The 13580-nt window shown below is 29.7% G+C and overlaps 5 protein-coding genes across 5 annotated transcripts; 3 read left to right on the top strand and 2 right to left on the bottom strand.

Annotated features, from left to right (window-relative positions):
• Positions 1-154: 154 nt before the first annotated feature.
• Positions 155-3273, top strand: Ass (argininosuccinate synthase). The gene is made up of 10 exons (XM_085192572.1): positions 155-283; positions 558-663; positions 756-916; positions 1280-1364; positions 1448-1593; positions 1955-2076; positions 2200-2351; positions 2466-2557; positions 2638-2786; positions 3048-3273. The coding sequence occupies exons 1-10, from the start codon at positions 219-221 to the stop codon at positions 3203-3205; spliced, it is 1236 nt and encodes a 411-aa protein (XP_085048698.1). The 5' UTR covers positions 155-218; the 3' UTR covers positions 3206-3273.
• Positions 3274-3778: 505 nt separating this feature from the next.
• On the top strand, positions 3779-5384 carry MED22 (Mediator complex subunit 22). Its single transcript, XM_085192576.1, has 3 exons — positions 3779-4146; positions 4279-4380; positions 5122-5384. The coding sequence occupies exons 1-3, from the start codon at positions 4050-4052 to the stop codon at positions 5337-5339; spliced, it is 417 nt and encodes a 138-aa protein (XP_085048702.1). The 5' UTR covers positions 3779-4049; the 3' UTR covers positions 5340-5384.
• A 410-nt stretch (positions 5385-5794) lies between these two features.
• ND-ASHI (NADH:ubiquinone oxidoreductase subunit ASHI) lies at positions 5795-6621 on the bottom strand. The gene is made up of 3 exons (XM_085192575.1): positions 6451-6621; positions 6155-6372; positions 5795-6079 (listed from the first exon to the last, which is right to left on the bottom strand). The coding sequence occupies exons 1-3, from the start codon at positions 6539-6541 to the stop codon at positions 5867-5869; spliced, it is 522 nt and encodes a 173-aa protein (XP_085048701.1). The 5' UTR covers positions 6542-6621; the 3' UTR covers positions 5795-5866.
• A 268-nt stretch (positions 6622-6889) lies between these two features.
• LOC146534738 (protein-associating with the carboxyl-terminal domain of ezrin) lies at positions 6890-10696 on the top strand. Its single transcript, XM_085192568.1, has 7 exons — positions 6890-7406; positions 7489-7674; positions 8021-8160; positions 8303-8412; positions 8492-8821; positions 8904-9091; positions 9305-10696. Exons 1-7 carry the CDS (start codon positions 7197-7199, stop codon positions 10094-10096), a joined length of 1956 nt encoding a protein of 651 aa, XP_085048694.1. The 5' UTR covers positions 6890-7196; the 3' UTR covers positions 10097-10696.
• Agpat1 (1-Acylglycerol-3-phosphate O-acyltransferase 1) lies at positions 9165-12486 on the bottom strand. The gene is made up of 5 exons (XM_085192574.1): positions 12259-12486; positions 12052-12185; positions 11802-11983; positions 11444-11609; positions 9165-11178 (listed from the first exon to the last, which is right to left on the bottom strand). Exons 1-5 carry the CDS (start codon positions 12447-12449, stop codon positions 11024-11026), a joined length of 828 nt encoding a protein of 275 aa, XP_085048700.1. The 5' UTR covers positions 12450-12486; the 3' UTR covers positions 9165-11023.
• Positions 12487-13580: the final 1094 nt, after the last annotated feature.

Below are 13580 nucleotides of genomic sequence, written 5' to 3'. Positions count from 1 at the left end.
TCACTAATATTAAAGCACCTAGCAACAAATTTTATTAATAAATATAAACCTTACTATTTTCTCTAAATTAACTGCAGTTAATTGTTCTCATTATATTTAAACACTATCTCCTGTCTTGTGACCCCAAAGGCTATCTGTAATAGTACAAATAAGTAAATCAACAAAGTTCAGCTACAGTTTTGTGAGCATTGTTTAACGAACAACTGTTCACCGACAAGATGGGAAAAGATCTTATAATTTTGGCTTATTCCGGCGGCTTAGATACAAGTTGCATTTTAAAATGGTAAAAATACTATTTTAATATTTAATGTTTAACTATCTACCTGTTGTTTATACTATAAGAATTGTTATTTCGCCGTGTAATTATTAAATATGGCTTTCATAATAAAAATATCTTAGTTTTATCTTCTAATTTATTCTATGTTATTCATGAAGCATATGATACCTAAATATTTTTAACGTGTTCCTAACAGTTAAAGGTTTCGGTTACTGATAATTACTTTTCTGATTTTTGAAATTGGAAGCCTTACTTTTTTATATTTAATACCTTTTCATAGGCTTATCCAAAAGAATTACGACGTGGTGTGCTATATTGCCGATATAGGACAAAATGAAGACTTTACAAAAGCCAAACAGAAAGCGAAAATCATTGGAGCAAAAGATGTAAGTATATCTAATATCTAAATAACATTATAAATTATATTGAATTTAAATAAATTTTATATTCTATTTTCTTAATCTTATTTTGTCATCAGGTGATAGTAGAAGACCTGCGAAAGGAATTTGTTACCAACTATATGCTGCCTGGTATTCAAATGGGCTTAATTTACGAGAGCAGATATTATCTGGGCACTTCTTTAGCGCGACCTTGTATTTCCGTTGGACTCGTGAACGCTGCTAAGAAACTTGGAGCTAAGTAAGACAATTTTGAAATACAGCTATCCATTGTAAAATAAAAAAAATCTTACTAATATTATATTAAATTTATATTAACACTTTTTGCCTAAGTATAAAAACTAGATTCTATTAGTAATTCATCATTATCATCATCAACAGCCATCTTTTGTCTATTAGTAATCAGTTATTTCCATTCGCCCTCTGCACTGAACTGGACTTGGATAGGAAGGATTGTGTAAAATATATGAATATATTTTTGATAGTAATATTTTCGAACTCAGCAAATGGCACAATCATATTTAAATCCAGTAGTTTTTAGGTTAGATTTTTTTACTACAAATTTTGTTTAGATATATTATTTAAATGTAATTCCCCGTTTCAGATACATTTCGCACGGTGCCACTGGCAAAGGAAACGATCAAGTGCGATTTGAGCTCAGTGTTTACTCTCTTTGGCCTGAAGGAGAGGTAGCAGCAACCAATATTTTTATCTCTTATTATGCAAAAACCATACAGTAGTATTTAACTTCAACGTATTTTTTCCTTAACAGATAATAGCACCATGGCGTCTACCTGAATTTTTCAACAGATTCCAAGGACGGATCGATCTTATTAAGTACGCTAAAGAGGAAAATATTCCAGTTACAGCCACACCCAAGGCACCATGGTCTACCGATGAAAACATTATGCATATAAGGTACCTGCCTACTTACATCTTGTTTACTAAACTTAATTTTATAGTTTTTTTTCCGTATCCCGCTCCCAAAAGGCAGAAGGAACTTGGGAATCTAGTATTAAGATTCCCATTCCCATTAAGACACATCCTTTCCCCACTGGCCGCTGAATTCTGGGGGCATTGCATGTTGAGTACTGGAATTCATCACACCGATTTTATTAGCAGAGCTATAAAAGGAAAACGTTTAATTTCCTCAAGTAGGAATCGAACCCACAACTTGTAGCGTTTACCGTCACATTTGTGCCCCTATGCCACCAGACCAGACCTCGATCAGAACATAGTTTATCAACAATCTTATTTTAATTTTCTTTTTGACAAACAGCTATGAATCTGGAGTACTAGAGGATCCCGCTGCGGTCCCTCCTGGTGGAATATATAAAATGACGCGAGACCTCCAACAAAGCGATGACTATTCTTGTACAATTGATATTTCCTTTGATAAAGGTCAGCTATTTTATGTAGTCAGATATTTTTGATGTATTTTTATTTAGGGATTATATATTATGAAATGCCTATTTGGAAGTAAGAATTTATTGATTTTCATAATATTTGGATATGTATTTTTAGGTTTACCGATTTCTGTGCAAATTCCTAGTGGACAGGAAAAAGCTTTAATTCTCACTGATCCATTGGCTATAGTTGAGACACTAAACAAATTAGGTGGACAACATGGAATCGGTCGCATAGATATTGTAGAAAATCGATTCCTAGGACTGAAAGTAAGCTAAGTAATTATTAAAAAAATATCATTATGATATTAGAATCGTGAGGATTCTTAATTTTTATTTAATTGTTTTACTTTTTATTAATAATTTCTAAATTATTTAATATAGTCTAGAGGCCTGTATGAAACACCAGCCGGTACTATCTTACATGTTGCACATCTTGACTTAGAAGCTTACGCGCTAGACAAGGAAGTGCTAAGGTAATCAATATCTTTTTGAATGCTTTGGTTTATATATTGTTTTATTATCTCTATCGTCTTCTTTCATTTATGTATTGTAGACTTAAGAAATATCTACAAGAAAAAATGGCCGACTTTGTCTATAATGGATTTTGGTTTTCGCCTGAAGGAGAATACACACGAAAATGCTTGGAACTTTCTCAAGAATCTGTATCTGGGACTGTTACGTTGCAATTATTCAAGGGAAATGGTAAGTCATTATTTTTGTATTCTATATTTGTTATAATTTCAATTATATTAACCATATTTTTTTTATTCGGTTTGTTTGGCAATATTTAAATGTAAATTACAAAATCACAAAATATCACAATGCTTATTAAAATCTAAATAAAACGTAACTTAATATACACTTAATTTATAATATATATATATTACTAGTTAACACAAATATATTTTAAAATGAAATAAGTATTAATGATGACTTACTAAAGACTTTGCTTTCTTCTTACAGCGACTATATTAGCAAGAACAAGCAGCAAAAGTTTATACAACAAAGAATTGGTTTCGATGGACGTCGCCGGTGGATTCTCACCAGAAGATAGCACTGGATTTATAAACATTAACGCGGTTAGACTTAAGGAATACGCACGTTTTAGTGATAAAGAATAATGTAAATAAATATGTAACATTAAAATATCCAGCTTAGTTGACTTTATTTGTATACCGACCCGCTAGCAAACTCGTCTGCTTCTAATTGAAGTTTTTTATTTGTGAACCTGGTGTCGAGGCAAAGAGCGGCGTTGAGTTCCGCCACTCAACACGCAATGCCTCCAGAAATCGGCGGAAAGTGGGAAACGGAGTGTCTTAATACTAGGTTCCCTCTGAATATCCTGCTGTGTGCATTTTTGAAATGATTAAACTCAGTTTTTCCTCTTTTATTTTCGTTGATAAAAATAATATTGCCTTTTTTGTAAATAAGAGAAATGCCATAACATCACATCCTTTGTAAATATAAATGATCAAAATTTTTGTACACTTTTTACTGTGCAGTTTATATAAAACCAGTATTAACTCATACTTCCATATAGATAATTCTATATTTAAAGCTAATTATAAGCATTGATAAAATGTAATTAAAAGTCTACAACCATTTCTATACATTACCGTATAATTTTTTTCTTAAATACAGTATAACTGTAATCCTCTATGTCAACAATAAAAGATTTTATGTCATTAGTGACAACTGACAGTGACAATTTGACAAACATCTATTCATAACTGCTTCTCGCTTCTCGGTCGTATTCTCGTGTTTTATTAATTCGCGAATTGCGAGAATTATAAGCAATTTAAAGAATTGAACTATAAACACGCCTTTTTAACTGCATAGTAAATAAAAACACTAAAATTACGTACCATTTTCGTATATTATATTATAAATTTATAAAAAAATTCTGTATTAGAAAACACTTCCAAAACATATACTGATCTTTAAACGTAAATATTTTGTTTTAAAATGCATCGAAATTTACCACAAAACAAAGAAGCCTTATTAAAATCCTACACAACAAGACTTAAAGAAGATGTTAAGAGTATGTTGGAAAATTTTGAAGGTATACTTAAGCTTTGAATATAGTGTATAATAATGATTTATATGATTATAATAAAATTTATGGCTATTAAGCCATAAATTTTTTATATTTTTCTAATTAAAAAAACAACTCCTAATTAATTTTTTGTTTCAGAAATTATAAAACTGGCTAAAGGTGAAAATGAATCTCAATTAAATAGAATGACACAAATAGAGCAAGATACATTTGAAATGCAAGTCCGTGCAGCTAATATAGGTATATATATCATGGCATATATAATTTCAACCCCTAACTACCACACATACATCTCAGACTATCAACAACCCATTTAAATTGACTTGTTCATTTATATACCTATGATCCATCTATCCATCCATGATTCAGTGATATGGGCAAATAGTTTTTGCCAGATAAATGGTAAACAACAACCTTAAAAAAAGGGTGTTAGGACATTTTTTTTTACTTTATAATAGTTATTTTTTACATACAGTGATATGAATGAAAATACATTTATTGTATAAAAATAAATAATGAATTAATTTTAAATGGTGATCAAATTGTATTTTTGTTGTTTAAAAAATAATTTTATTATTCTTTTGCCTTAAAGGCTACTGTGGCATACTTAGATTGTTTCTTATATTAAAAGCATTAATTATGGGCTTGATACTCACATAGAGGAAAGCATTATTTTCATATTCCCATAGTGACAAGACAGTGTTGTGTTGAGTTCCAAATTTAACACGCTATGTGTTGAATATATATATATATATATATATATATATCTGTCTACAGTGCTATGTGTAGAATTACATGTGAAAATATATTTAAAAAAACATTAAAGAATAAATAGTATAATTTGTACTGTATAATAATTATAATGAATGACATCTTAGTGTGTGTGTTTTAGAGCATTATTTGATAGATATTTATTTGTGGTATAACAAAAACATTTAGTTTCTTAATTACTAATAGTGGTGCTTACATTTTTTTTTTCAGTAAGAGCTGGAGAATCATTAATGAAACTGGTTTCAGATATTAAACAGTACTTGATCTTAAATGATTTTCCTTCAGTGAACGAGGCCATTACACAGAATTCAAAATTATTCAGAACTAAACAACAGGAATGTGATCAAAAACTAATGTCACTTCGAGATGATATTGCTGCTGATCTTTATGATTTAGAAGATGAATATTTTACTAGCATATATAAGTAAATCATAAAATATTGATAAGGAAGATATTAAAATTATTATAAGTAACATGAAGTGCTTTATTATTCTATGACCACTTTTTAAATATCATCACCCGGGCAGTTATGATAGTCAACCCACAATAAGTTCTGTGACAATAAAGAAATAAATAATATTTTATTATTTTTCCAAAATAATAAACAAAAAAAATATTTTTATCTGAAAACAAATATTGCAAAATCCTTTTTCATAGTATTTTAATACTGCAGTCATTTGCTGTCTGTACTCTTTTTAGTAAGGTGTAAAGTTAAAAAGATATTTTTTATTATACCACATTGTTCATTACATCAAAACATAATAAGTAGATTATCTTCACTACTCAAGCAACAATATAGTTTTAATTCTTTAATGATGCTTAATAGTCATTTATAACACTAATTTTCTAGATTTCTCCAAATTAAGTATAAAGAGAAATAAGATAATTTAACAAAATCTTTATTGACAAAACAAAAGTAAATACTACAAATTCTATGATCTTTATTTAATTTCACTTATTTTGGGCAAAATAAATAATGTGGGCCTTCATGAGGCATCTGCTTAGCTATGACTGGCCGCCCAAATTTGTAATCTTCCAAAAATACATAAAGCCAGAAGCTTCCCCCTAGCACTCCTAAAAGCCATGTCCATTGGCGTAATAAGGAAAATCTAGGTCTCATGCTGATATCATGACGATCTTCACCAATTATTTCAGTATCAACATGCATCTGAAAGAATGATTGTATTATAAATCTTTCAAATAATTATTTAAAAATATGGATGTAATAACTGAAAATATTTACTGGTTCATTGAAATTTCTTTTCAACTCAGGATAATCATAAGGATAATGGGGATCCTTAGAGTCTGCACCAATATCAGGTAGCTTAGGATAGTCTCCATAGCCCATATCTTCAGGATATGGTTGATATTCCTCTAAGGTTAATCCATACTTTTTGGCTGCAGCTACCCGTTCTTCTTGAGTCTTAGGAAAGGGACCAGGCTTGTATTGAAAATTCCAGTCTGAAAATTATATGACGTAATGATCAAAACATTAAAGAGTAAGGTAGTTATAATGTTAATTATTTATCTAAAACCTACGGTTTCTGGCAGCATTGCAAACTATTGCTACCGATTTGCGTACTGCATTTGGATTTGATATAACAGCTCTTTTAAGTAGAGCTAGGGCCATTTTTCTTCTAATAAAATCTTAACCAATTATCATATACATTTGACGTTTTAAAACTTTGAAGTTCCTTTGATTACAGATTGTAGAGAAAAGACTACATATATCTATGGCATTTTATTATGTTGCACACACACTATTAAAGTATTAACTATAATATTTAAAATTATTAAGCACTATAAAAATCAAATGAACATCACTGTAAAATATTGTATACTTAAAAAACTTTCTCAGTATTGTCTTTTGCTATTCACCATGCAATTGCTATTCGCCCCAGTATATTAGTAAAATTATAAATCCTGTATGGTTGGAGTCGTTCAAGAACGCTAATCTCTGGAAATTGAATGTTGTTGCCACTTGACAGTTGTGATTTGACATATCGGATATCTAGTTTTAGCGAAAATAGAATTCTTTCTTTATTCTTATTTCTTAGTAGTTACTTTTCATTTCCGAATCTTGCTTTATAAATTATGTTCTAGTTTCATTACATTCAAACATACTCCTAAGAGTAATTTAAGAGCAACTTTTTAATAAAAAGAAATAATTAAATTGCTGTGAACGTCATCTAATGGAAGTTCTTAAAAAAATGTGAACTTACGAATATATATCACTGAAATTTAAAATGATTAATAATACTATATAATAACTAAAATATTATACAATGGGAAACGATACTTCTCAATTAAATGGTTTGGAAATTGAAGAAAAACCCATTGAGCTAACTGATTTTTGGTCACATTACCAGGCGACAATAAATGACAGTTGCAGATATTTCAGCCTCAAAAGTGATGGTTCCGTCTCTGTTTTTAAGGGGGAGTCAGCTTTAGGTCCACTGTGGACTGTATCTACACCCTTGGAGAAGTTTTCTAATGTGAGTACATCAATCAGTTATCTAATTTTAAATAATTTCATATTCTATAAAATGCAGATTGAATGTCTTATATATTTTTCAGAATCTTTTGAAATATCGACATCCATATATTATCAGATATATTTCTGCTTGGCAACAAAGATCTACATTTCATCTAGCAACAGAATATGTTCAACCATTGGCGCATGTCTTAAGTTCACAAACACCTCTACAAATATGTATAGGCCTTAACAATATTTTACAAGCCTTAGTTTTTCTTCACGAACAGGTAAGTTTTTGTAAAGAAAGAAAATTTTTTAGCTTTATACTATTCCCCATATAGTAGAGGAGGCAGAGGAAACCTAGGAGCGAGGAGCACCACCCTGTTAATGAGACATTGAGTGGTAGAACTGAAAAACTCTCACTTGAGATCACAACAAGAAAAGATAATAAATTTATTCCCCAATAAGTCAAATTCACAACCATTATGCTAAAGGATTTCTTTCACTTTTGGGAAAGAATCTGACTAGACAATTTCATGACAGCTTTCTTAAAAGATTATTTTTTTTTAATTTAGAAGGCTATAGGAATAAAAGAAAAACAGTGAATTTTAAATTATATATTTATATTTTTAGGCAGGTATGTCACATAATAATGTTTGCGTATCATCAATTTATGTATCTGGTGATGGACAATGGAAGTTTGGAGGTTTGCAATACCTATGCACATTTTCAGAATTAAATACAGCATATTTAAAACATGCAAGAATACATAGGTAAATGGCTCTGATATCATATTATGATTTATTTAGTTATTTTTAAAAATTATACAAATTTCACTTATTAAGAAACTTATAGCTAATTCTTAAACAAAATTATAAAATATAGTTTTTAATTTCGCATTCTATTATTTTTTAGGTATGATAAAGCAATTGATCCCAATGAAGAGTCATATGAAAATACTTTCAAAGTTGATCAATATGCTTTTGCAGTACTAGTTGATGATGTATTTAAAGGACATAGTGATGGTAAACTACATGTATAAAAAAAAAAAGAAAATATTCATTTCATAAATAAATTTCATATAATAAAATGTTATAATTTCAGATGATGTTCCACACTTGAAAGAGTTCAGAAAGTATTGCAGAAATTGTTTACAAAATTCTGATCCAAGTAAAAGACCCAATTTGTCTGAAGTCCTTAAGGATAATTTTTTCAATCATGAATTTATATCTATATATAAATTCTTGAACTTCCTTCCACTTAAAAGTGAAGATGAAAGAAGTAATTTTTTCTCAAGCATTTTGGATAACCTTAAATGTTTTGATGAAGAAACTGTTGCTAAGCAATTGGGAGGTCTATTATTATCAAGACTTACACTACTTGATACAACAGCAAGGAGGGATGTTTTACCATTTATTTTAAAACCGAAAAATGGTAACAACTGGAATTTTAATAACTGAAATTATATTATTTTTTAGAATTAAAATTATGTATAATTATTTTTAATATATTACAGATAGAATACAAAATGGTGAATCAAGTGGATTTTTCCATCTTAATGTATTCAAAGAACATGTCAAGCCTAGACTCCTACAATTATTTGGAGTTAGGGACAGCCAAATTAGAATGCTATTGCTTACTCATTTTACTAAATTTGTTCATGTTTTTACTCATGAAGAACTTTCTCAGCATATATTGCCAGAGGTATTATATAATTTATTATCAAACAAATTATTACAAATCAATTAATATTTAGAGAGGAAAAATAAATAAAAACTTAGATTTTATTTATTTATTAAATACAAGAGTCCAAGTTCCCCAACATTCGAAATTTCTGATTCTAAATATTTTTCTTCACTTAGTGTAGCATATCACTGTTAAAAATTTCATAATATCTATTAACACTTTTATTTTCAGTTGCTTCTGGGTATTAAAGACACTGATGATGAATTGGTGGCATCAACATTAATCTGTCTTAGTGAATTGGTGCCTATTCTAGGAGCAGATACAGTAGTAGGAGGTAAAAGATCAAGACTTTTCACTGATGGAAGGCCAAAAACACAAGCAAATTTAACAAACTCAAATCCAAGGCATGTCAGCAATACATATATAGTGAATAAAGTACTTGAAGATTTTTACTGCACTCAATCTGCCCATCATGTTAATCAACATTCAGATTCATATGAACAAACTATAACATTGAAGGAAAGACCATCTCCAGTAGGAGGGGAGGCTACAGAATTTGATGCCACAGTTGAAGATTCACAAAAAATTACTAACATTGATTCTGAAGAAGATTGGGATGATTGGGAGAACACCAACAGACAATCAGTGACGGTTGATTTAGAACACTCAGAAGGTTACCATATAGATGAAACACCCTTAGAACCTGATTTACCAAAAACTTTATCTAATATTATCATTGAAAATGAACAGAGCATTAAACCAACAATGAGGTCAACGTTATTACAAAAAGCTGCACTAGAAGCTAAGAAAAATATCTTGGATATTTCAGAACTGGACATTAAAAATCAAAAGACTGATGTAAATAAGAAGAAAGATGATATAGATTTTTTTGCAGATATGATGCCTGTTATAGAGAAACCAAAAGTCATAACTGTTAATGAGGAACAAAATTTTAATAAACTAGATTTTGTCCCACCTGAGGCTGATGAAGCCGAAGATTGGGGGGAAAACTGGAATGATTGACTTTTCAGAAGTCGCTCATTTGGTGCAACAATGACGTAAGTGCACGTTTTAAAAACTAATTAAATTTGTCAATGTATGAGGAAAGACTTTACTATATAATTGTCTCCTGCAATCATTGTTATATCAAATAAGTATTAACATTTTAAACATATTTTAAAGTGTTATTCAAAATTAAAGAATAAAAAATAATTAAAAAAAACATATAATATAATGTAAATAGTTTGAATCAAAGCGGTGGGTTTGGATAATTTCCAGGGTCAGGTTCAGGTCCAAATTTTTGTTTTCTCAAAATATTTTTTTTTTTAGTATTTAAGTTTTGTGTTTTAAATTGGTTACTGCATAATTAAAACCTATTTATAAATCTAAATAATATTGTAAATTTTTATGTGTATGTATAGAAACGGAATTATATTTTGTACATAGTGAATATGTTAATTTTAATGGTTGTGTAGTTTTAAGATTTCATATTTAAGATTTTAAATGTTTCCCCTTTTAACGTAATAATAAGTTTGTCTGTTTGTAAATGACCATAGTTTATGCACAATTTTTTATGATATAATTACAGTATGGCTTAGTCAAATAAATGACAATGTCACCAAATCATGCTTTTATTTATCTTTAATTACTTGGAGTATTTCTTAAATATCTAATACAATACTTAATAAATTAATAACAAATACAAGTAATTTCTCTATGTTACTAGCTTTTTTAAATAAATGCATTATGGAGTAAAAATAGTAAAGACCTTTCAAGTATATAAATGAAAATAAACTTAATACTTTTGACTAGAAAACAGTAGACTTAATAAATATACAGTGCATTACAAACTTAACAACATTTTAATATCTTTGGCAAAAACTCACATTTAATAATCTCTTTCTATGATATGGAGCAAATAATTATAATATCTATTATGGAATAAAATACTTAAATAGCTATCTTTTTTTGCTTTACAAGATCTTTAGAGCTTTCGTTAAAAACTTCAATCATCTGTTGGCGAGCCAAATCAGAGAGAACTTCCAAATCGTTTCTTGTCATTCCTTTTGTTGGTATAGGTGGTAAAGTAGTAATTACTACTTTTCCTAAAAAAAATGTAAATATTACTTGTATCATACAAGAGGCACTTGTGGTGTATTGGCACATTATCTAACTGTTAACACGATGGTTATGGGTTTGGTTTACATAGGAGAAGTGGATTATTTTAATTTATTTACTCTTGTAACAAGACATAGCATGGTAGTCAATTTAACATGCAATGTTTCGAAAGTTAGGAAACTATTATTAGCACTGTGACTTAAGCTTATTCAGCAATATATATATTTATAGTATATGTATATTTTTCATTACCTGGCTCAAAAGTTTTTGTTTCATTATCAAGAAAATAATATTGACTAAATACAACAGGCATAATAGGAATTTGAGCATCGATGGCTAAGTAAAATGCTCCCTTTTTAAATGGTTGTATACTGCCTTTGTTAAAACGAGCTCCTTCAGGGAAGACCCACAGTTTTGTCTGAAAATTCAATTATTATATATAGAATATTTGTGTAATAATGTAAAAAAACATAAGCATGTAGACAACAATCGAACATCACAATGCCTAATTATATTTTTATTTATAGCTATTTATTATGGTGGCAGATACTGCAATGGAAATTATATATTATAATTAAGTTATGATAATAAAAGAAGAGTTTTGTATTACCTTCTCTTCAACCACCCTAGCTGTTGCTTCTCTCATAAGTAAACGAGCTTTTTCAGTTTTTAAACGATCAATAAATACCAGGCCTGATAGCCAAGCACCGAAACCAAATGCGCCCGCAAACATTAAAGGTCTTTTAGCGACAACAGTGCATCGCTTCATGCGAGGCCACATTTCAAACATACCTGAAAACCAGTTATCATAAAATTATTTCATACCAGTAAGTATATAATTTTAATTTAATTATACAAACCCAATATATCCAGTGAGCTTTGATGATTTGAAATTACTATGTAACATTGTTCATTATCCCAGTGTTCCAAGCCCCGCAACTCCCATTCTATTCCGACAATATAAGATGCATAACGACAAAAACGAGAGGCTACTCTAAAATTAAAATAAGTAATTTTTAATTTTTTTCAGCTTTATATCACATACCTTTAAATAATCAATATCTTACATTAGATTCGTAACGTCACGAGGATATAATAGAACTACAGGCAGTAATACTGTACATGTTATCAACACATAAGCATAATAAAGAGAAAACTTTAAGTAATATCGAAAAACATTGCTTTTTTCATATAAAAACGGCAAGGTAAATATAAAACCCGCCAAAAATAATTCAGGATATGAATAAGAGGAAGCCATAACGAATCATAGACAAAAGGCACAAATATAAAATAAAGTAAATTAGTATTGCTACACTCGATAAATTATTTTATACAATGAAAATCTTGACAAATAAATCGAAAGACACACTTATTTTATTGATATTCAATCAATAAGGTAGGTGTGTATCTTAATTTTATTGAGTTTCATAAGTAGAAAAACGGTGAAACCTATTAAAGGTGGCAAAATATGTTAAGCAATTTATGTCGTTATTGCTTATAAGTATATAATAATATACTTTCACTTATTTCAAAGTCTCACTATATATTGTCTAGTGTTACTTACTTACTTAGCTTCACGCTGTATCCCCGGCGGGGTAGTCAGAGAGACCGTAGCACCATACCTCTTTCGCCTCGTCCACTGTCATCAACCTCTTCATACATGCGTTTACATACATTTTATATACATTTTTATACATACATTTTTAAGTGACCTACCAGTATCTTTGATACTATATTTGCAAAGGTCAACCGAGGTCTCCCCCTACCTCTTTACCATAATGACATCCTTGCCAGTAAATGCCATTCTATGTATCTCTTCATTGCGTATTCGCTCAGCTAAGCTGACCCTGTATATCCTACGGAGAGATGACATCTCCACAGTATTCATATTTCTTCCATTCTTTCTCTTCTTCATCTATTGTTTATTATAAGCCTTGTGTAAGGTTAAAATGACTAGGCACTATTGACGTATGTACGTACGGTAGCGAACCGTGAGTATTACAAAAGAAAATTGATAGAAAGATGAGTGCGCGCATGTCCCGGTGAAAATGAAGAACGGAAAAGAGTACATGCATGAGGAGGAGTGTACACATGAAGAGGTTAACGACATTGGACTAGGCGAAAGAGGTATGCAGAGACCATAACGATTGACTTTTCGTACTCATTGGATACATAACTAGTATAAAATAAATAATAATAAATGTTTATATATGTGTAATCAAAATTAGTAGCCTAAACGTGGTTTCGCCCATTTAAATTTATTGTTATACTAGCGGACGCGCGCAGCTTCGCTTGCGTATTTAGGGGTGAATTCTAATAACCCATGAAACATGTGTTCAATGAAATATTTTTAAGAGTCTAAATTTCAAATTTTATAAAAATCGGTGGC

The sequence above is a fragment of the Heliconius melpomene genome, chromosome 11 (genome assembly GCF_056956725.1).
Source record: "Heliconius melpomene rosina isolate 202511_hmr_F chromosome 11, ASM5695672v1, whole genome shotgun sequence".
In the NCBI taxonomy this organism is placed as follows: domain Eukaryota; kingdom Metazoa; phylum Arthropoda; class Insecta; order Lepidoptera; family Nymphalidae; genus Heliconius; species Heliconius melpomene.
This window is presented reverse-complemented; position numbering and strand designations above follow the sequence as displayed.

Bases quoted from the DNA above. Each gene is read 5' to 3' on its own strand.
- Ass (XM_085192572.1), top strand. From the start codon at position 219: ATGGGAAAAGATCTTATAATTTTGGCTTATTCCGGCGGCTTAGATACA. The intron at 1,365-1,447 runs GTAGCAGCAACC...TTTCCTTAACAG, and splicing joins CTCTTTGGCCTGAAGGAGAG to ATAATAGCACCATGGCGTCT. The intron at 2,787-3,047 runs GTAAGTCATTAT...TTCTTCTTACAG, and splicing joins GCAATTATTCAAGGGAAATG to CGACTATATTAGCAAGAACA.
- MED22 (XM_085192576.1), top strand. From the start codon at position 4,050: ATGCATCGAAATTTACCACAAAACAAAGAAGCCTTATTAAAATCCTAC. The intron at 4,147-4,278 runs GTATACTTAAGC...TTTTTGTTTCAG, and splicing joins TATGTTGGAAAATTTTGAAG to AAATTATAAAACTGGCTAAA. The intron at 4,381-5,121 runs GTATATATATCA...TTTTTTTTTCAG, and splicing joins AGTCCGTGCAGCTAATATAG to TAAGAGCTGGAGAATCATTA.
- ND-ASHI (XM_085192575.1), bottom strand. From the start codon at position 6,541: ATGGCCCTAGCTCTACTTAAAAGAGCTGTTATATCAAATCCAAATGCA. The intron at 6,373-6,450 runs GTAGGTTTTAGA...TATAATTTTCAG, and splicing joins TTGCAATGCTGCCAGAAACC to ACTGGAATTTTCAATACAAG. The intron at 6,080-6,154 runs GTAAATATTTTC...TCATTCTTTCAG, and splicing joins AAAGAAATTTCAATGAACCA to ATGCATGTTGATACTGAAAT.
- LOC146534738 (XM_085192568.1), top strand. From the start codon at position 7,197: ATGGGAAACGATACTTCTCAATTAAATGGTTTGGAAATTGAAGAAAAA. The intron at 8,822-8,903 runs GTAACAACTGGA...AATATATTACAG, and splicing joins TATTTTAAAACCGAAAAATG to ATAGAATACAAAATGGTGAA. The intron at 9,092-9,304 runs GTATTATATAAT...TTTTATTTTCAG, and splicing joins CTCAGCATATATTGCCAGAG to TTGCTTCTGGGTATTAAAGA.
- Agpat1 (XM_085192574.1), bottom strand. From the start codon at position 12,449: ATGGCTTCCTCTTATTCATATCCTGAATTATTTTTGGCGGGTTTTATA. The intron at 12,186-12,258 runs GTAAGATATTGA...TTTTAATTTTAG, and splicing joins CGTGACGTTACGAATCTAAT to AGTAGCCTCTCGTTTTTGTC. The intron at 11,984-12,051 runs GTTTGTATAATT...ACTGGTTTTCAG, and splicing joins AAGCTCACTGGATATATTGG to GTATGTTTGAAATGTGGCCT.